The 21,742-nt window shown below is 48.8% G+C and overlaps 1 protein-coding gene across 6 annotated transcripts in view; it reads left to right on the plus strand.

Annotated features, from left to right (window-relative positions):
• The window catches only part of FAM120B (family with sequence similarity 120B), a 68,235-nt gene that overhangs the window by 29,600 nt on the left and 16,893 nt on the right, over positions 1-21,742 (plus strand). For 5 of the 6 annotated variants that reach the window (XR_008199908.1, XR_008199909.1, XM_052645758.1 and 2 more), the window contains exons 4-6: positions 7,158-7,259; positions 10,032-10,204; positions 15,443-15,535. Coding sequence is in view for 3 of the 6 variants with exons in the window: in XM_052645758.1 (XP_052501718.1) it covers positions 7,158-7,259; positions 10,032-10,204; positions 15,443-15,535 (368 nt within the window). In the remaining 3 variants the exon portion in view is untranslated. The remainder of the gene's footprint in view (positions 1-7,157; positions 7,260-10,031; positions 10,205-15,442; positions 15,536-21,742) is intronic. The other variant, XR_008199910.1, reaches the window with a different exon arrangement.

Here is a 21,742-nt window from a genome sequence, read left to right on the forward strand (position 1 = left end):
AGTGAAGGACAGGGAAGCCTGGCAAGCTGCAGTCCGTGAGGTCACAAAAGTCAGAAGCGACTGAGTGACTGAAAAACAGCAACTGCTTCTCTGACTACACTGAAGCCCTTGACTGTATAGGTCACTACAAACTGGAAAATCCATCGTTAAAGAGAAGCGAATGCCAGACCACCTGACCTGCCTCCTGAGAAACCTGTGTGCAGGTCAAGAAGCCACAGTTAGAGCCGGACATGGACCAACTGACTGGTCAGAATGGGGAAAGGGGAGCTCAGTGACAAGGCTGCATACTGTCACCCTGCTCATTGAACTTCTCTGCAGAGCACTTCATGCTCACTACCGGGCTGGATGGATCATAAGCTGGAATCAAGGTGCTGGAAGAAATGGCAGCCGCCTCAGACATGTAGAGAAAGCCACTCTAGCGGCAGAAAGCGAAGAGGAACTAAAGGGCCTCTTGATGAGGGTGAAAGAGGAGAGTGAACAAGTTAGCTTGAAACTCTACATTCAGAAAACTAAGATCATGGCATCTGGTCCCATCCCTTCATGGCAAATAGAAGGGGGATAAGTGGAAGCAGTGACAGATTTTCTTTTGGGGGCTCCCCACTAAAATGACTGCAGCCATGAAACTGAAAGACGCTTGCTCCTTGGAAAGAAAGGTATGACCAACCCAGACACCATATTAAAAAGCAGAGACATCACTTTGCTGGCAAAGGTCCATACAGTCAAAGCTGTGGTTTCTCTACCAGTCATGTACAGATGTGAGGGTTGGACCATAAAGAAGGATGAATGCCAAAGAATTGATGCTTTTGAATTGTGGTGCTGAAGAAGACTCTTGAGAGTCCCTTGGACTGCAAGATCAAACCAGTCAGTCCTAAAGGAGATCAACTTTGAAGATTCATTGGAAAGACTGATGCAAAAGCTGAAGCTCCAGTACTTTGGCCACTTGATCTGAAGAGCCAACTCATTGAACCCTGATGCTGGGAAAGTTTGAAGGCAGAAGGAGAAGGCGCCAGCAGAGGATGAGATGGTTAGATAGCATCACTGACTCAATGGAAATGAACTTGAGCAAACTCCTGGAGATAGTGAAGGACAGAGGCATGTGGGGTGCTGCAGTCCAAGGGGCTGCAAGAGGCAGACTTGACCTAGTGACTGAACAACAACATCCAAAGAATGGGCTGATTTTCCAGCAAAATGCGTTTATTTTAAGAAGATTTCAGGTAACACTTTGCATCTAGCTGTGGCTTTTGGAAGAAGCAGGGAACTGTAACTGTGTCTATGGTAGGGGTAATCTGAATTAACAGAGAAAATGCTTCCAAATGAATGTCTCGGTTTGGACAGAGACCTCATTCAGACTAAAGACTTACTCTTTGCGTGTTGATAGGCTGTTCTGTCCTCTCTGCACTGCCCTTTGCCCTCTTCTGGCAGAAGGAGGAGGCAGGCGCACTGAGTGTCCCTGTCACCTGCCTGCTTACCAGGGGAGCGGCAGGGCGCGGAAGAGCCTGCAGATACCTGGCCTCCGCTTCGGAGAAGATGCGCCTCGTGTCTCTGTTCCTGTGTCCTTCCCCATAGTTGCTGATAAAATTTTGTTTAGGGAGTGAAAATTAAGATTAGCAGTTCCAATTGAACTTTCATCTTCTGGCTAGCTAATTTTATTTGAAAGGTAAGAGTTCCCTATTCAAGGCTCTGTAAGTAAGTAGCTACAAGTGCTACAGTTTATGTGGCAAAGTTCACTCTTGTTCTGGTCAGTTAAACTCATCAGGTGTTCAGTTAATCATTTTAAAAAGCAAAAGCTTTTCTTTGTTAGTTAAGAAATACTTTGGAATTAATATGCACATAACCCCCAGTTCAGTTCAGTCGGTCAGTCGTATTTGACTCTTTGCGACCCCATGGACTGCAGCACGCCAGGCCTCCCTGGCCATCACCATCTCCTGGAGCTTTCTCAAACTCATGTCCATCAAGTTGGTGATGCCATCCAACCATCTCATCCTCTGTCATCCCCTTCTCCTCCTGCCTCCAGTCTTTCCCAGCATCAAGATCTTTTCTAATGAGTCAGCTCTTCTCATCAGAGTATTGAAGCTTCAGCTTCAGCATCAGTCCTTCCAATGAATATTCAGGACTGATGTCCTTAGGATGGACTGGTTGGATCTCCTTGCAGTCCAAGGGACTCTCAAGAGTCTTTTTCAACACCACAGTTCAAAGCATCAATTCTTCCATACTCACCTTCCTTTATGGTTCAACTCGCACACCCATGCATGACTACTGGAAAAACCATAGCTTTGACTAGACAGACCTTTGTTGGCAAAGTAATGTCTCTGCTTTTTAATATGCTGTCTAGGTTGGTCATAACTTTCCTTCAAAGGAGCAAGTGTCTTTTAATTTCATGGCTGCATTCACCATCTGCAGTGATTTTGGAGCCCAGGAACATAGACCCTCTGTTGTCCACGTTATGGAGAAAAGAGGGAATTTGGCGTCAGTCCTGGTCTGCATAATGAGGAAAGAGGGGGTTGGGTTGAAGTGCTGGTCTAAATTTTGAGAGACGAGCTCCTGGTGTTGGTGCTGGTCTCAAGCCTGTTTTCCCTTAGGCCTGCTGCTCCTGTTGGACTCACCTCCATGGGCAGTGCCATCTTCCTGAATTGTAGCTGGGCAGATACTGCTGAGGTGCCTTGCCTAACTCAGTGGAACTATGAGCCATGCTGTGTAGGGCCACCCAGATGGACAGGCCATGGTGGAGAGCTCTGACTAAACGTGGTCCACCGGAGACGGGGATGGCACACCACTTCAGTATTCTTGCCCTGAGAACCCCACGAAAAGGCAAAAAGATCTGACACTGAACGATGAACTCCTCTGGTCAGTAGGTGCCCAAAATGCAACCGGGGAAGAGTGGAGAAATAGATTCAGAAAGAGTGAGGAGCCTGAGCCAAAGCAGAAACAGCACCCAGTTGTGGCTGTGACTGGTGATGGAAGCACCAGCTCCAAAGCTGCAGAGAGCAATACTTCATAGGAACCTGGTGTTAGCTCTGTAAGTCAAGGCAAATTGGAAGTGGTCAGACAGGAGATGGCCAGAGTGAGCATCATCATTTTAGGAATTGGTGAACTAAAATGGACCAGAATGGGCGAATTTCATTCAGATGACCGTTACATCTACTACTGTGGGCAAGAATCCCTTAGAAGAAATGGAGTAGCCCTCATAGTCAACAAGAGTCCCAAACACAGTACTTAGGGGCAGTCTCAAAAACGACAGAATGATCTCCGGTCGTTTCCAAGGCAAATCATTTAATATTACAGTAATCCAAGTCTATGCCCCAACCGCTAATGTCAAAGAAGCCGAAGTTGAATGGTTCTGTGAAGACCTACAAAACCTTCTAGAACTAATACCAAAAAAAAGATGTCCTTTTCATCATAGGGGACTGGAATGCAAAAGTAGGAACTCAAGAGATACCTAGAGTAATAGGCAAGTTTGGCCTTGGAGTACGAAATGAAGCAGGGAGAAGGCTGACAGAGTTTTGCCGAGAGAACGCTCTGGTCAGAGCACACCCCCTCTCCCAGCAACACAAGATACAGCTCTGCACCTGGGTGCCATCAGATGGTCAACACCAAAGTCTGATTCTTTATATTCTTTGCAGCCGAAGATGGAGAAGCTCTATACAGTCAGCAAAAACAAGAACAGGAGTTGACTGTGGCTCAGATCATGAGCTCCTTATTGCAAAATTCAGGTTTTAATTGAAGAAAGTAGGGAAAACCTCTAGACCATTCAAGTATGACCTAAATCAAATCCCTTATGATTATACAGAGGAAGTAGCAAACAGATTCAAGGGATTAGGTCTGATAGATGGGGTGTCTGAAGAACTGTGGACAGAGGTTTGTAACACTGTACAGGAGATGGTGATCAAAACCATTCCCAAGAAGAAGAAAAAATGCAAAAAGGCAAAATGGTTGTCTGTGGAGGCCTTACGGATAGCCAAGAAAAGAAGAGAAGTGAAAGGCAAAGGAGAAAAAGGAAAGATATATCCATCTGAATGCTGAGTTCCAGAGAATAGCAAGGAGAGATAAGAAAGCCTTCCTATGTGGTCAATGCAAAGAAATAGAGAATAACAATAGAATGGGAAAGACTAGAGTTCTCATCAGAAAATTAGAGAGACCAAGGGAACACTTCATGCAAAGATGGGCACAATAAAGGACAGAAATGGTATGGACCTAACAGAAGCAGAAGATATTAAGAAGAGGAGGCAAGAATACACAGAAGAACTATACAAAAATAGATCTTCATGACCCAGATAACCATGATGGTGTGATCACTCACCTCAAGCCAGACATCCTGGAGTGTGAAGTCAAGTGGGCCTAAGGAAACATCACAACAAACAAAGGTAGTGGAGGTGATGGAATTCCAACGGAACTATTTCAAATCCTAAAAGATGATGCTGTGAAAGGGCTGCACTCAATATGACAGCAAATTTGGAAAACTCAGCAGTGGCCACAGGACTGGGAAAGGTCATTTTTCATTCTTATCCCAAAGAAAGGTAATGCCAAAGAATGTTCAAACTGCCGCACAATTGCACTCATTTCACGTTAGCAAAGTAATGCTCAAAATTCTCCAAACGAGGCTTCAATATTACGTTAACCGAGAACTTCCAGATATTCAAGCTGGATTTAGAAATGACAGAGGAACCAGAGATCAAATTGCCAGCATCCATTGGACCATAGAAAAAGCAAGAGAATTCCAGAAAAACATGTATCTCTCCTTCATTGACTAGGTTAAAACCTTTAGTTGTTTGGATCACAGCAACCTGTGCAAAATTCTTAGAGATGGGAATACCATACCACCTTACCTGCCCCCTGAGAAATCTGTATGCAGGTCAAGAAGCAACTGTTAGAACTGGGCATGGAACAAAGGACTGATTCAAAATTGGAAAAGGAGTATGTCATGGTTGTATATTGTCACCTTGCTTATGTAACGTATATGCAGAGTACATCATGAGAAATGCTGGACTGGATGAAGTACAAGCTGAAATCAAATTGCTGGGAGAAATATCAATAACCTCAGATATACAGATGACACCACCCTTGTCACAGAAAGCAAAGAGGAACTAAAGAGCCTCTTGGTGAAAGTGAAAGAGGAGAGTGAAAAAGTTGGCTTAAAACTCAGCATTCAGAAAATGAAGATCATGCCTTCCAGTCCCATCACTTCCTCGCAAATAGATGGGGGAACAATGGAAACAGTGACAGACTTTATTTTCTTTTGCCCCAAAATCACTGCAGATGCTGACTACAGCCATGAAATTAAAAATGCTTTCTCCTTGGAAGAAAAGCTATGACCAACCTAGACAGCATAATAAAAAGCAGAGACATTACTTAGCTGACAAAGGTCTGTCTAGTCAAAGCTATGGTTTTTCTAGTAGTTATGTATTGATGTGAGAGTTGGACCATAAAGGAAGCTGAGTGCTAAAGAATTGATGCTTTTGAACTGTGGTGTTGGAAAAGATTCTTGAGAGTTCCTTGGACTGCAAGGAGATCAAACCAGTTAATCCTAAAGGAAATCAGTCCTGAATATTCATTGGGAGGACTGATGCTAAAGCTGAAGCTCCAATACTTTGGCCCCCTGATGCGAAGAACTGACTCATTGGAAAAGACCCTGATGCTGGGAAAGATTGAAGACAGGAGGAGAAGGGGGTGATAGAGGATGAGATGGTTGGATGGCATCACCGACTCGATGGACATGAGTTTGAGCAATCTTCTGGAGTTGGTGATGGACAGGGAGGCCTAGGGTGCTGTAGTCCATGAGGTCTCAAGGAGTCGGACACGACTGAGCGACTGAACTGAGATGATGCTGTGTGTCTCTTGGAATGTTGGTCCGAAGACTGCCTCCCTCGGTCCTCACGGGAGCTGGGAGGACTGCCGGGTGTTTAGATGCGGGCCCCAGCGCCCACCGTGAGCCTCTCTGTCTGTCTTTTGTGTGTCACCGAGGGTTAAAGCTCTGAGACATTGCCTCTGAACCTCTGTGCTGTGAACAGTCTTAGATAAAAGGTGGTCATTTCCACGCAGTGTCAGATGTGGTTTTGTGACTGTTTTAGTGATTCCCAAGGAGTCACTCGGCAGGCCAGGCCCCTTGATAGCAGTGGCTGGGTGGGAGTGCAGAACCTAGTAACGTCTGTCTCTTGGCATAAGCAGGGCAGCATTCACTCAGTTGGCTATTTTTGAATGTAATGAAAATCTTGGCCAAGAGGATTACATAGAAATTGGGTTGTTTTATCTTTAACAACATTAAGAATACTCAGATCTTCTTTTTAAAATTTTTTTCTGTGTGTATGAAATTTAGGCTAAGATGAACTTGCTCCTAAAGCTGCGGTTAAGGAGCATTTGCTCTGGGCCTTGTGTTTTATGGAGAATGGTGTTTGCTCTCTGGAGCTCAGTTTTCCGGGACTCCAGCCAGAGTGCTAGCTGAGTGAGGCGCAGTGGTTGGGGAGCGTGGGAGGCTCAGCTGAGAGGGAGGGAAGGGGGGCTTGCCAAGTGTGGGTGCAGGAGGTGGTGTCTGCGGCGCGCTGGGGGAGTGGTGGAGGGGAGTGGGGGCAGAGCAGGGCGTGGCCCGAAGGCCCGAACACAGAGGTGAGGAAGGGCGAGGTGAGCTGCGGCTGAGCGGGGCACGGCGGCTGACTGAGCCGCCTGAGCTTCCGCAGCAGTCAGTGACCCAGCCACAGACAGGAGTGCCTTTATTCTGGATCATTCCCGCCAGCTTTCTGATTTGTCTGACATAACCCTAGTCTTAATAGTTGCGTAAAGTCGTGAACTTAAGAGCAGAAAGGACTGCCATATTCCTGCTCCCTAAATGCTCTCTGGAATGGCGTGAGGGTGGCGGGGAAGGAAAGCAGGGTGCTGTAGGAGCCGTCTCAGTGGAGACTGAGAGGCTGCCTCTGCCCCCAGTGACCACCTGTCCAGGTTGTCCTGCCACCCCCCACCCAAGGCTATCATGCTGCTGGGAGCGGATGGATGACCATCTGATCAGAGGGTAGGAGACCCACTGCTGGGCGCCCGAGGCCCCGTGGTGACCTTGGATGTGAGAACTCACCGTGCTCACCGGCGGGCCGTCGGTCCTGCCGAGGTGGCTCTCGTGCAGTGCTGGTGATGGGTTGGTACGCACGTCCACTGACGCAGCTGTCTTTACTCAGGTGGTTCCAGCACCGGCCCCGCTGTCAAGGAGTGGTTTGTATACTCTGGGAACCCACTGAGGCAGCCAGACCTCGTCAGGCCTCTGCAGATGAACCTTCCAGGTACAGACAGCCTTGATTGAATGTCAGAGCTGCTCACCACATGATGCAACAGTGATCCCTGTGGAAGCATACTTTCCCGGCGCTGCACACACACCGCTTCCCATTCCTGCCGTGGCTCCGGGAGCTGCGCCTCGTGAAGCTCAGATACAGCAGAGGAGAGGGCGGCATACAGGCCTCCCCAGGCCAGTCTTCCGAGCCGCCCTGCCTCACTCCCCCGCCTGCTGCCCAGGGTCCACGCCAGGGGGAGCAGGAATCCAGGGCCGCTGGAGTAAGCAGCTCGAGTTAGCACGGTTGCACTCTTGCTGCTGTTTGGGGCGATTCTTGTCTTGCTTCCACGATTGAAAGTGGGCTTGATGAACTAGGAAGAGGAGGTGAAGGAAAGTGTTCAACTGTAAAAATAAGTTTTTTTCAAGGGCCATATCTTAAAACACATCGTGGGAGGGGAGGAGAAAACAGGGTTCTCCTAAACATGAGTTGAAGTAAAGTCTCCCTGTGGGCTCTTAGTGTTTGAAGAGGGCCAAGCACGTCCGACTGTAGGAGACAGGGCTCCACATACAGACGCTCGAGAGAGGAGAGTTTCGGGCTTATCTGAGTGGGCTTTCTCACTGGTCCACAGACAGATACTTCTCCACAGCCCTAAGATTCCACTCTCACCTGCTTCAGATTCTCTCAAGGCACTGTTGTGCTCTGTCACTCAAGCCTGTAGTTTGCCAGATAAGAAGCACTGTGAGGCGCATTCCTTCTAAGTGGGATTGCACGAGGAGAGAAGCTGAGGGAACGTTTCCTAATTCTCTCAGTTGGTAAGTGATAGACTCAAACCTTAATATTAGTATTTTAGTATTTCAAACCTAAAGGTACTTATCACAAAAACAATTTAAGAATGAATTGAGACCTTTTAGAGCAAGAAGTACTTTTAAAGAATACCCAAAATCATTTCCCAGAAGTGTTTTAATATATATATATATGTAATTTTCATTTTATAGTATCGTTCCAGAAATAATGTAGAAAGGGAATATTTGGCCTTTCATTTATTATATTATGAGTTAATTTTAGAGGCCACTCAGTATAAGGTTTTAATAAACTCTAAAGTTCACTCAGTTGTTGGAGAGACTGCTTCTGAGGCTTGTGGGCATGTGCTCCTTGGCACTGCTGAGCCGCAGGTGTGTGCGTGTTGCACATTGGGACTGCACACGGGGCCTGTGCTTCCAGCGGGAGCCCCGCCCACCCGCAGAGGGCTGGCGAGCATCTGCCATCACGAGGACCCTGGAGGTGGGGCCTTGAACTTGTGTTGCGGGTGATTCAGATGAATGACTGTTCACATTTATGTTGTAAACAATACAAAATGATAGGATTTTTATATATGAATCTTCCCTCTATCCATGAATAAAAACGCCGGATGGTTTTTATTTTGGACTCATTTGGAAGCTGGACCATCCAGGTGCCTATCTCGTGGTTTTCCAGCACCCTGACGACGTGTATGTTAAGAGCAGTGGACTCCTGCAGCTTGATCCTTGCCTTCCACAGGCCCTTGGAAGGGTGTGCCTTGAAGTTTGGCTTCCTTTCCCCCAGCCTGTCCCTCACAGGGTCCCTGCGTCTGTGCGTCATCCTCAGCCGCCTCCCTTACTGACACGCTGCACTTTGTGCTGCAAGTTTTGGACCACACAGCAGGCAAGCATCTGACATAGCTTTTTATCTCCCAAACTGGATATTCTTCTTTAGGCAACATTTGGTGATTTTTTCTGTCTTTGCAGAGCCTCTTTTTGGTCATTTTAAGCATATCCTTATTTTATAAACCTCAGAAAGCTGATTCACACATCTAATTGGTAGTTTCTCCATCTGGAACGATTTTCAAAGCATTCAAGAATCCTGGAGTAAGCTTAGTATTTCTTGGCTGTTTAAAGATGTGACTCACTAGCACCTTGCAGATCCTCTTAGACGATTGTTTTATAAAATGAAACAAGTTGTCATTCACAGAAATTACCTCCTTCCCTGTCCCTCCGGGCAGCACTCTTTGGGCTTGCTCATTTCTGAGAAGCTCTTGAGACTTCCCTGTCCATGAATTCACACAGAAGCCTTTGCCAAGTAAGGACATAACTTGACTTTTGAAGCTGATATGTTTCAGGAGCAATGCAATTGGGACCTATAGACGAAATCTCAGCTGCCCATGGAACTCTGGGTGAAGTGTGGGGGCCACCCTTGATCCTTTCTGGCAGAGTCATGCGATTTTCTCAGTGAAATGTTTTCATGTTGCTGTTTTTGACTATTTAAAAATGTGAAAATTATTCATTCATAATTTCTGCATATAAAACCCAGGGAAATGTATCTTACACAATTTTGGCAGCTGTTTCTTTTGCACAGTGTACTTTGAAAACCACTAGTCCAGGAAAATAAGAGAGCCAACTACCAGAGCAGACCAGTGGTGTTTTCACCAGGCACCCCTCACAGCCGCATCTGTCTCACTCCCTCGGACAGCACAGCTGAGCACAGGAGGAGAAAGCCCCCCCCTTTCCCACACAGTATAGCCGTTTAAAGAAAGAGGAATGTTTCCAATGAGATACATGCATGCTGACCTTTTAGGGTTTCTGCTTGTTGGAATCAGGAAGTTCTGTTAATGTGTACTTCCCAGTCGCTTTAAGTGTAAAAGCCCAAGGAAGTCAGCAAGGAAAGAGGTCAGTGCCCTTTATCTCTTTACTTTGTTTCTGAGAAGCGTCTTATAACTTGCTAGTACAAAGAGTAATGGTAAATGGACTTTTTTTTTTTTTTTTAAACTAGGGGGACCGCCTAGTTTGAGACAACTGTGGCTGAGCCAAGAGCCAGGAATCCAGGCCCAGCGCTTGGACACACTGCTGGCCTGCTTCGACCTTTCATCCTCACGAGAAGAGCTGCAGGCGGTTGAGCGCCCCTTCCAGGCGCTGTGCTGCCTCCTGGCCTACCTGTTCGTGCAGGTAACCTCGCTCCTGGCCGTGGCTGCTGCACTCACCCCTCGCTTCTGGCCCTTGACTTTCGGGGGGTGTGGCGGTCTGGGGTGTCCCATCTCTTCCCAGTGTCTGTTTCATAAAAAGTGAGGTCTCTGTGTGGCTGTACATTTGAGGAGCCCTGTCGGCTGCTGGCATAGAAGTGGGCTCTGCACCTCCCTGTGATAGAAGCTTGAGGTGTCTGACAGGTCCAGGCCACGGTGCACTTTGCCCACGATGGCCCAGCTTTGTAGAGCGTGGGCTGTCCTGTGTCCCCGTTTGGATGGTAGTTACCACAAACATGGGGTAGTTAGACCACCCTTAGTGAGTTTCAATTTTACTGCCTCCTCACTGGTTTCACATGCACCAGGCCGAACTTTTGTTTTGAGTAGAACTTTCCTTTATTTGCACCAGCCTCAGCAAAGGATAAATCGGTAAATGATCGCAGGATTATCTAATGTTTAAATGAGAAATGCAATTCTTTTGCTACTTTTACTAACTGTGCGTGCATGTATTATCAGTCAGTGCCCTCTTTCCTGTGTTTGTGAGTCTGCAGGCGGCCGAGGTGGACACTGTGGGTGGGGAGCTGGTCGATGGCCAGCAGCTGAGTTTTCTCCTCCAGGAGAATAGGCAGCTTTCTTCTCAGGACTGTGTGTGAATACATGGATACTGATATTTGGATATGGACATACCCTTGGACAGCCTTGTGTTAGCACTCTCAGAACTACATTCTGCACTTCCTTTTCCAGCAGGAGAGAGAGGCCCTCGAGCCCATTCGCAGCCACTTGGCACAGCTCTGCCCTCTTGTCAGCGGTGCAAGTGCCCGTTGGCGACGAAAATCCACTTCCAGAAGGAAAATGCCCCAGATCACAGAACAGCCACTTTACGTCTCACGCATTTATATAAGCCTGAGGCTAGACAAGTATCAGAAGGAAAATTTCCACTTTTACCTTCCTACTACTAGTAATTACCTTTTAAATGAAGTCTTTTAAGTGTAAGTCAGCATGAGATAGGCTCATTGTTGGTTGACTTTAAAGGATACATTCAAATTGGAGCTTTTAAAATAGAAAACAAATCAATGCGTCAGTGTTATCCCTTAGAGTAAAGGTACTGTACTGTGTTGTTATCCATAAGGATAACTATTCTCTGTTTAGATTAATAACTGTAATCTGTTTAGATTAGTAAGGCTAAATAGTATACTTTTGTATGCTGCTGCTAAGTCGCTTCAGTCGTGTCCGACTCTGTGCGACCCCATAGACGGCAGCCCACCCGGCTTCCCCGTCCCTGGGATTCTCCAGGCAAGAACCGTGGAGTGGGTTGCCGTTTCCTCCTAGTTAAGCTTAAATTAGGTGCCACACAGGATGAATGCATACTGTTGAGTGCACAGAGCATGCAAAGAAACAAAGCCCTTATTTGCTAACTGTTGGATCCTAACTCGGTTAGCTCATGTTTCACTTGGAGTCCAGCCTCCAAGTTAGCGTTATTAGAGGCTTATTTGAGAAGCTTTTCTGAAAGGGTAATTTTGCATCATAGAAAGTTTGCATATTCTTTATAATCGTGGTAGAGCAAATACTTTATCATAATAATCTCCACTGCTGCTGCTAAGTCGCTTCAGTCGTGTCCGACTCTGTGCGACCCCATAGACAGCAGCCCACCCGGCTTCCCCGTCCCTGGGATTCTCCAGGCAAGAACACTGGAGTGGGTTGCCATTTCCTTCTCCAGTGCATAAAAGTGAAAAGTGAAAGTGAAGTCGCTCATCGTGTCTGACTCCTACCGACCCCATGGACTGCAGCCTACCAGGCTCCTCCATCCATGGGATTTTCCAGGCAAGAGTACTGGAGTGGGTTGCCATTGCCTTCTCCGATAATCTCCACTATGTGAAGTTTAAAAAAAATTGGTATTACTAAGAATCTTGCTCCTCTGATATGTTATCAGTGAGTTCAGTTCAGTCGCTCAGTCCTGTCTGTCTGTGACCCCCTGGACTGCAGCACGCCAAGCCTCCCTGTCCATCACCAACTCCTGGAGTTTACCCAAACCCATGTCGATTGAGTTGGTGATGCCATCCAACCATCTCATCCTCTGTCGCCCCCTTCTCCTCCTGCCTTCAATCTTTCCCAGCATCAGGGTCTTTTCAAATGAGTCAGCTTTTCACATTAGGTGGCCAAAGTATTGGAGTTTCAGCTTTGACATCAGTCCTTCCAATGAACACTGAGGACTGATCTCCTTTAGGGTGGACTGGTTGGATCTCCTTGCAGCCCAAGGGACTCTCAAGAGTCTTCTCCAGCACCACAGTTCCAAAGCATCAGTCTTCTGGCACTCAGCTTTCTTTATGCTCCAACTCTCACATCCATACATCACTCCTGGAAAAACCATAGCTTTGACTAGATGGACCTTTGTTAGCAAAGTAATGTCTGCTTTTTAATAAGCTGTCCAGGTTGGTCATAACTTTCCTGCCAAGGAGTAAGCGTAGATTTGCTAATTACAAAGATGGTTGCAGAGTATGAAATCGATAAGCTGAAAAAGTACGAAATCGATAAGCTGAAAAAGTACGAAATCGATAAGCTGAAAAAGTACGATAAAAGATTTTTTTTTGGCTACATTGTTGGCATGCAGGATCTTAGCTCCCCAACCAGGGATCAAACCCATGTCCCCTGTGGATAGCACAGAGTCTTAACCACTGGATTACCAGGGAAGTCCAGGAGTGATTGGTTTTTTGTAGGCTGGTTTTTTAAAATCAGCTTTCTGCAAAAGCTGCTAAAGGCAAGAAGTAGAACTAACTATATGCCAACAAACCTGTCTAAGAGAGAGGTGAGGGCTTACGAGTTTGAACCCTTGGTCTTGCTTTTGTAGGTTGAGATCTTTTTTCTTGATCATAAGTGCTGAGCATTTGCAGATTTCTTACTTTTTCTGCAACATAATTATAGCTTCATTTATACAAAGGCAGCTTTGTATAAAGTTGGAATAAAGGTGGAGATGGATGGTGATGGGACCAGTGTAGCATTTGGTGGCTGAGCCCCTGACCCTGTGAGGAGGGCGTGGAGGTGCTGGTGTGACCGGGCCCCACCCATCTCTGTGCTCCGCCCCCTCATTCCCAGGCTCTGTCTCTCTGTGTCCTTGTCTCTCCTTGCTTCTCACTCACACTTTGGTTGGACTTTTTGATTTCACAGAGGATTGGAGGAGATGCATATTTGGGGAATCCTGGTTTCTTGTAAATGGGGATGCAAAGACACAGCTGACATCTGGGGCTCACAAGCTCATGCTCATCCCAGCTCTGATCACCCTAGCTCAGACTAGCTGTGGGTGCTTTCTGTCTGGAAACCCCCGCAATTGTCAGCTCTGGAAATTTGTGTTAACCCTTGATGACCCACATTGCTCCAAGGCTCAGATTTGGCTATAGCTCAGGCTTCCCACAGGCATTCTGGAGCGTTCTGCTTTGCTCATGAGTACCAGACTCTGCTGCCCAGCCTGGCTCTGGTTGACATGGAGATTTATACACCAGGGACTGTGGATGGGGGGAGAAAAGACCCCGCCCACCTCCAAGGATGTCTCTTCTGTCCTTGGTGTGAGTGTGTGTATATACGAGTGTGTGCTCTGCTGCCCCAGGTGTGTGTGTGTGTTTGTGTGTGTATGAGAGTGTGTGCGCTCTGCTGCCCTAGGCGTGTGTGTGTGCTCTGCTGTCCTGGGTGTGTGTGTGTGTATGAGAGTGTGTGTGCTCTGCTGCCCTTGGCGTGTGTGTATGCTCTACTGTCGTGGGTGTGTGCATGTGTGTGCATGGTCATGTGTATGTTCTGCTGCCCTAGGCGTGTGTGTGTGCTCTGCTGTCCTGGGTGTGTGTGTGTATGAGAGTGTGTGCGCTCTGCTGCCCTAGGCGTGTGTGTGTGCTCTGCTGCCCCAGGTGTGTGTGTGTGCTCTGCTGTCCTGGATGTGTGCATGTGTGTGCATGGTCATGTGTATGTTCTGCTGCCCCGGGTGTGTGTGTGTGTGTATGAGAGAGTGTGTGCGCTGCTGCTCCAGGTGTGTGTGTGTGTTTGTGTGTGTATGAGAGTGTGTGCGCTCTGCTGCCCTAGGCGTGTGTGTGTGCTCTGCTGTCCTGGGTGTGTGTGTGTGTGTGTGTGTGTGTATGAGAGTGTGTGCGCTCTGCTGCCCTTGGCGTGTGTGTATGCTCTACTGTCGTGGGTGTGTGCATGTGTGTGCATGGTCATGTGTATGTTCTGCTGCCTGAGGCATGTGTGCTCACACATATGTGCACATGCACTCTCCTGTGCCTGTGTGTGTGCTTTGCTGCCCCAAGCGTGTGTGTGCTTTGCCTCCCCCATTGTGTGTGTGTGTGTGTGTGTGTGCACACGTGCATGCTTGGCTGTTCATGTGAGAGTGTATGTGTGCCATGCTGCCCTGAGCAAGCATGCATGTATGTGTATGCACACATGTGCTGTCCAGAGCCTGTGTGTGTGCTTTGCCACCCCGAGTGTGCATGTTTGTGTGTGTGCATGTGGGCACATGCTGTCCTGTGTGTGTATATGTGTGCACTTCGCTGCCCTGAGCATGTGCACACGTGCATGTATCTGTGTGTGTATATGTGTATATGCACTGTGCTGTGTAGGTGTGTATTTTGCTGCCATGACTATGCATACGTGTGTGTGTACATGTGCACGCACACGTGTGTGTGCATGTGCTGTCTGTGCACTTGCTGCCCTGAGCATGCACGCATGTATGTGTATTGTGTGTGTGTGTGTACACGTGCATGCACTGCCCTCTGCTTTGTTGCCCTGAGTGTGCACATGTGGTATGGGTGCACATGTGTGTGTTTGTACGTGTGCATGTGTGTGTGCATGTGCAGTACGTGCACACATGCTGTCCTGTGTGTGTGCACTTTGCCGCCCTGAGCATGCATGCGTGTGTATGTGTGCGTGGACATATGTGTGTGTATGCACGTGTGCACATTGTCCTCTGTGTGCACATTGCCACCCTGAGCGTGCATGTGTGTGTGTGCCTGTGTGCGCGCATGCACTTTGCTGCCCTGGGCGCATGCGTGTGTGAGTGTACATGTGCACACATTGGTGTGTGTGCTTTGCTGTTCTGAGCGTGTATGCACGTGTGTGTGTGCATTTGTACGCGCGCACATGCAGCCCTGTGTGCCCTTAGCTGCCGAGTGTGCGTGCGTGCATGTGTATGCACGCGCTGTCCTGTGGCTGTGTTCTCCCAGGGCTGATGCTGGCTCTCTCCATGCAGGTGGACACTCTCTGTCTGGAGGATTTGCACGCCTTCATTGCGCAGGCCCTGTGCCTCCAAGGAAAGCCTGCCGTGGAGCTCGCAGACTTGCAGGTACTGACTGTCGCCACCCTGGGGATGGCCCGCCTGGCCACAGGGTGACACTTGCCAGCATTCCATAAGTTTGGTTGGTGTTCACAGGAAAGGCTCCATGACGCACTCACTTTGTAACTGGGAAGCTTGCCTTCTGAGCTCCTGGGCCCATTCGGCCCGCCTCCTACCCCTCCCCCTGGCAGCTGCCACTCTGGTCTTTGTATCTGTGAGTTTGTGTGTTTTTTTGTTTGTTTTTTGTTTTGTTTTCAAATTCCTCATAGAAGTGAAAGTGTGTCGTTTGTCTTTCTCTGACTTATTTCCCATAACATCATTCCCTCAATTCATGTAGTCACAAATAACAAAGTTTTATTCTTTTTTTATGTTCAGTCGTGTGTGTGTGTGTGTGTGTGCGCGCACGCACAGTGCACGCACACTCATTGATGTACACTGAGGTTGGCCTGCTTGTCTTGGCTGTTGTAAACAGTGCTGCAGTGAACACGGGAGTGCATGTTTCCTCAAGATGGTATTTTCATTTTCTGCAGATAAATCCCAGGAGCGGAATTGCTGGATCGTATAGTATTTCTGTTTTTAATTTCTAAGAGCCTCCATACTGTTTTCCACAGTGACCTCACCGATCTATATTCCCACCAACAGTGCATAAGGCTCCTCTTTCCTCCACATCCTCTCCAGCATCTGATGTGTCTTGTCATTTTGATGATGGCCATTCTGACAGATCTGACAGGTCTGAGGCGGCAGCTCACTGTGGTTTCGATCTGCGTCTCTCTGATGATCAGCAGTGTTGAACGTCTCTTCATTTGCTTGTCGGCCATCTACATGTTTTCTTTGGAACAAGGTCTGTTCAGGTCTTCTGCTGAACCTAAATCAGATTGTTCGGTCTTTGGTTGTTGAGTCGTAGGAGGTATTTATGCATTTTGAACATTTATCGCTTATCAGACAGATGTTTTGCAGATAATTTCTCCCATTCAGTGCATTTTCTTCTCATTTTGTTGATGGTTTCTTTTGCTGTGTAGAAGCCTTTTTTTCCTTTTCTCCTTTTTATTTTTATGAGGTATGGTTGATGTACAATATTATATAAGTTACACATATACACCACAGTGATTCACAGTTTTAAAGGTTACACTCCAGTTACAGTTTCTATAGTTACTGTAAAATACTGGCTTTATGTCCTGTGTTGCACAGTACACCCTTACAGCCCATTTATTTTTGTACGGAATAGTTCATATCTTTTTTTTGGTATCTTTGAATCTGCAGAAGCACTGTAGCTTGAGGTACCCTCACTTGTTTCTTTTACAAACCCCATCTGATAGGTTGTGGTGTATGTCCTGGGTTGGGCGGCTGGGCATCCCAAGACGCCATGCCCCACTCACTCTGCTTGGGGGAGCCTGTTCCCCAGCCCCTGCCCTGTGGAATGCCTGTTCCCAGGCCGGCTAGGCAGCAAAGCCCACACAGCCGGTGTAGAGCCTCTTCCCAGCCCCAGGGCTGGAGGCAGAGCTTGCTGGCTGTCTGGTCCTGCTGTTCTGAGCTCAGAGCTCCATGTGCTCCTGCCCCTTCCTTCTGCTCAGACTCTTCACACCTGGGGCGGATCTGAGGCATCTCAGGCTCTCCTAGGGGTGGGGCTTTTGAAACTCGGAGGTCAGGACTTGACAGGTTTGCCTTTCCCTGCCCCGTGTGCTTACTGATGGCGCCAAGTCTTAGGCGACCGAAGAGAGGGGAGGAGGGTGGGGTTAGGGTTACTGCTTCAGGCTTGCTCTTACTGCGTCTTGTAAAGATTTGCCTTTTGCCGTCCTTTGAGTCCTGGGTCCTTTCTGCAGCTCTCTACTTGTAAACCTAATGGTAGACCTCGTGGTGGCCATGGCCCTGGATCACCCTTCCTCCCGACTGGGGCACGTGTGGCTGGACGAGCTGCCTGGGGTGAGGTGATGGAGGAGGTGAGTCTGCGTCAGAGCTGGGCTGGGGAGACGGTTCGGACGGCGGGGGAGAGGTGATGGAGGAGGTGAGTCTGCGTCAGAGCTGGGCTGGGGAGACGGTTCGGACGGCGGGCTTCACGCCGCAGGCCGTGCGCGGGCTCTGCTGCCCCCAGAGTCGTTTCCTCTCTCACGTAGTCTTTCGTGAGGAAGACACTCGGCTTCAGGCCAAGCTGCATGCTCCCTTCTTGCCGGTGTTTCTGGGTTCTTTCTATAAGCTGGCAGACACTCCAGTGGAAGTTGTTTTCCCTGTTTATTGTCCGGGGTCCTCCACTCTGAACCTCAGACGAGGGTCAGGACTAAGTTGGAAGTCACGTGTGTGTTCAGAGGCTGCCTCCTCAGTGTCCTGCGCCCTGAGGCTGCAGGTAAGACAGTTACGGTTGGAAGGCCTGTCAGTCCTGGTAGACCCAGCTCACCTGAGACAGCCACTGACTTTGGCTGGGGGGAGATTTTGTTGCTGCCCATGGTGAGTTCAGAAAACTTGCAGTTGTTTCCGCTGGGACTGTGATATTTTAGTGATCTTTTAGGGTGCAGCAGCCAGCCTGGTCCTGTGACGGGCAAACCTTGCCAGTGTGTCTCTTACTTCATTTTACCCTCTCCTCCTTTTGTTCCTCGTATCGATTTAAATTCTAGGAGTGTATCTCAACACAGTTTGCATTTACCTGGCTTAAAGGTGAAGCATGAAAGTGACCTTGGATGGGAATGGACCGCACAGAGGAGAGCTGGTGTTTGTTTTGCTCACAGGGGGCAGGAGCTGTGTAACAAGCGCTCGCCCGCCCAGGCCTCGGCGTTCTCACCGCAGCGCCGGCCCTTCATGGAGGCGCCATGCTCGCCAGGCCCAGCCCTGCCCGGCGCCTTGTGAGGGGGAGGCTTCTGGATGCACTCCTGCTGGGCTCCTTGTTAAACCAGACCTCGATCTGATTTCTTTTCCCCTCTGAGACAGGATCAGAAGATGGTAGGTTTCCCCACACAGCCTTTACATGTCACTTATTTATATGTGAGCCCAACAGCTATTTTTAAAGTACCCACTGTGGGGCACGCCTCCTGCAGTGAGCTGGCTGGCATGTTTGCCCCACCGTGTTCTCACAGGCTCATGTGTCAGACAGACGTGGGCGAACTGCTCTCCACTCACAGGCACGTGGCTCACGGCCACCACGCCATGTCCAGGCCCTTGGCACAGACGTGGGCCCTGCTCCCTGGCTCCCGTCTTCCTCCCCTGCATGCTCGCTGTGTGTCACACAGATGAGCCTGTCTCCTGAGCATTCACACACCTGCCTGCTGGCCCACAGCTCTCCCTGTTCTGAGGGCGCGTGCTAGGCCGTGGCTGTGTGACTGGAGTTCAGGTGCCTGCCCCTGGCCCCACCGCTTCAGGCTGCCGCCTCCCGCTTTGGACGCCGCTTTCTCACCGTATCACATCCTGTTTCATGGCAGGGGGTGGCACCGGACAGGGATGGTAGGTTTGGAAGTCTAAGCTGGGGAGCTGCTGGGCTCCAGGAGAATACCAGTATTTGATTTGAGCCAGCAGTATTTTCTAGCCCATGTGCCCCCTGTTGAGGACAGAGCGTCTGAGGGTCTGAGTGTGACTCACACACTCAGGTGGGCATGTGCCAGACAGTGTCCTTCAGTAAATAAAAGCTTTCTTTGGAGAATGAAAAGTATAAGGAGAAGGCACAGGTACAGCATGAGAAACCTCCAGGGGAGGAGCTCGGTGGCTGGGTGGCTTCTGCCCTCAGAAGCTGTGGGACCCTGTCCAGTCCAGAGGGCTGGGAGCAGCCGCTGCTCCTCATGTGCCCGCCGGTGAGGTTCAGGCCTCCTCGGGCCTGTGTGGGACAGCCGTGCCCAATCATAGCCGCAGAGAACTCGGTGTAGAACCTGTAACATCGGGCTGGCCCTTCAGGCCAGGGAAACTCAGGCGTGTGCTCTTGCTTTGTTGTCTGGTGAGTGGCGGCATGTCTGCAGTACTCTCCTCGCCCTGGCTGGGTTTCCACCTGCTTTTAAGACGGTCGCTCTGCTGAAGCAATGCCTGAAATGGCTGACTTAGGGGGCTTCAGCTTCAGTGTATGCATAACTGCTAGTGAGCCGCAGGTGTGATGAACACCACAGATGGGGTGTTTACTGCTCAGTATTCACCCTGAGGCTTTGCAGCAGTAAACTGGCTTTTCTGGTTTCGTGTCCATCACCTCAGCAGGAAGCAGCTCCTCCCTGTCTTCATTCCAAAGCATGAAGACATGCCTAACTCCTATTTCCGAAACATGGGTCACATCCTCTTCTCATTTAGCCACATGGAGTCAGCCCATGCTCACCAGTGACGCTTACTCTGGATTCAGGGCCAGGCTTCTGCCACACTGACTTGTCCCCAAATCCTGGTTCTTTCGGGAAGAAGAGTTGCTGTGTGACTCTCCCAGTTGCCAGAAGAGGCCCTCAAGCCTCATATTTTCATTCTGCTCTTTTGACACAAACAAGTATTTACTTTTTGAATACACGCTTAGTTTAACGTTTGAAAACCAGTGTGCTTGCCTCCATTGGCACCGTGCATGCTGTAGAGAAAGTGTTGGTTGTATTCAGTTATTGTTTGTGGTGAACAGTCTCAGTAGACTAGGGCTGGAAGAGAGTTTTCTTAATCTAAGAAAGCGTGTCTAAAACAAAAGTCAGACTTTATAGTGAAATAGTGGAAGTTTTTCCACTGTGCTGTGCGTGAGTCAGGGGTGCCTTCTTTCACCAACTTCCCTTACACTGAAAGAATAGATTAAACCTGTCATTATTGACAGGTGGTGTGATTGTGTTTATGAGAATCCAAGTCTACAGAGCAACGATTAGACTCACTACACAAACTTATCAGGGGCTAGTGCAGACTTGACACGCATAATTCAAGTGTATTCTACAAAAACAAGTAAAGATGACCACCACATTTGCTGTGTTTACGCTTAACATGAAAGGAAAAAGCAAAATATTTAGGAAAAGCAGCAGTTGGACAGAAACCCACTCTGAGAGCCGTAAAGCTGTGCTGACAGAATGCACTTCTGGGTGGGAACAGGCTGTCTGTGAAAGGTGCCACTGTCTCCAGAGTGATTACATGTAAGAGTGCCCTAGCCAGCACTGCACAGAGTGGTGTATAAGAGTGCGGAGAGGGGGCAGTGTAGAAACCCAGCACTGTATACAGTGGTGTATAACAGCGCGGAGAGGGGGCAATGTGAAACCGAGCACTGTATTCAGTGGTATATAACAGCGCGGAGGGGGAGCAATGTAGAAACCCAGCACTGTATACAGTGGTGTATAACAGCACGGAGGGGGAGCAATGTAGAAACCCAGCACTGTATACAGTGGTGTATAACAGTGCAGAGGAGGAGCAGTGTAGAAACCCAGCACTGTATACAGTGGTGTATAACAGCACAGAGGGGGAGCAGTGTAGAAACCCAGCACTGTATACAGTGGCATATAACAGCATGGAAGAGGAATAGCATAGAAACCCCAGCACTGTATACAGTGGTGTATAACAGCGCGGGGGGGGGGGAGTGTAGAAACCCAGCACTGTATACAGTGATGTATAACAGCGCAGAGGGGGGCCAGTGTAGAAACCCAGCACTGTATACAGTGGTGTATAACAGCGCAGGGTGGGGAGGAGTGTAGAAACCCAGCACTGTGTACAGTGGTGTATAACAGCACGGAGGGTGAACGGTGTAAAGACCCCAGCACTGTATACAGTGGTGTGTAACAGCGTGGAGGGTGAACGGTGTGGAAACCCCAGCACTATATGCAGTGGTGTATAACAGCGTGGAGGGTGAATGGTGTAGAAACCCCAGCACTGTATGCAGTGGTGTATAACAGCGCAGAGGGTGAACAGTGTGGAAACCCCAGCACTGTATACAGTGGTGTATAACAGCACAGAGGGTGAACAGTGTGGAAACGCCAGCACTGTATACAGTGGTGTATAACAGCGCAGAGGGTGAATGGTGTAGAAATCCCAGCAGTGTATACAGTGGTATATAACAGCGTGGACGGTGAACAGTGTAGAAACCCAGCACTGTATACAGTGGTGTGTAACAGCACGGAGGGTGAACGGTGTAGAAATCCCAGCACTGTATGCAGTGGTGTATAACAGCGCAGAGGGTGAATGGTGTAGAAACCCCAGGACTGCATACAGTGGTGTATAACAGCGCAGAGGGTGAACAGTGTAGAAACCCAGCACTGTATACAGTGGTGTATAACAGCACGGAGGGTGAATGGTGTAGAAACCCAGCACTGT

This window comes from Budorcas taxicolor, chromosome 9, assembly GCF_023091745.1.
Source record: "Budorcas taxicolor isolate Tak-1 chromosome 9, Takin1.1, whole genome shotgun sequence".
NCBI lineage: Eukaryota > Metazoa > Chordata > Mammalia > Artiodactyla > Bovidae > Budorcas > Budorcas taxicolor.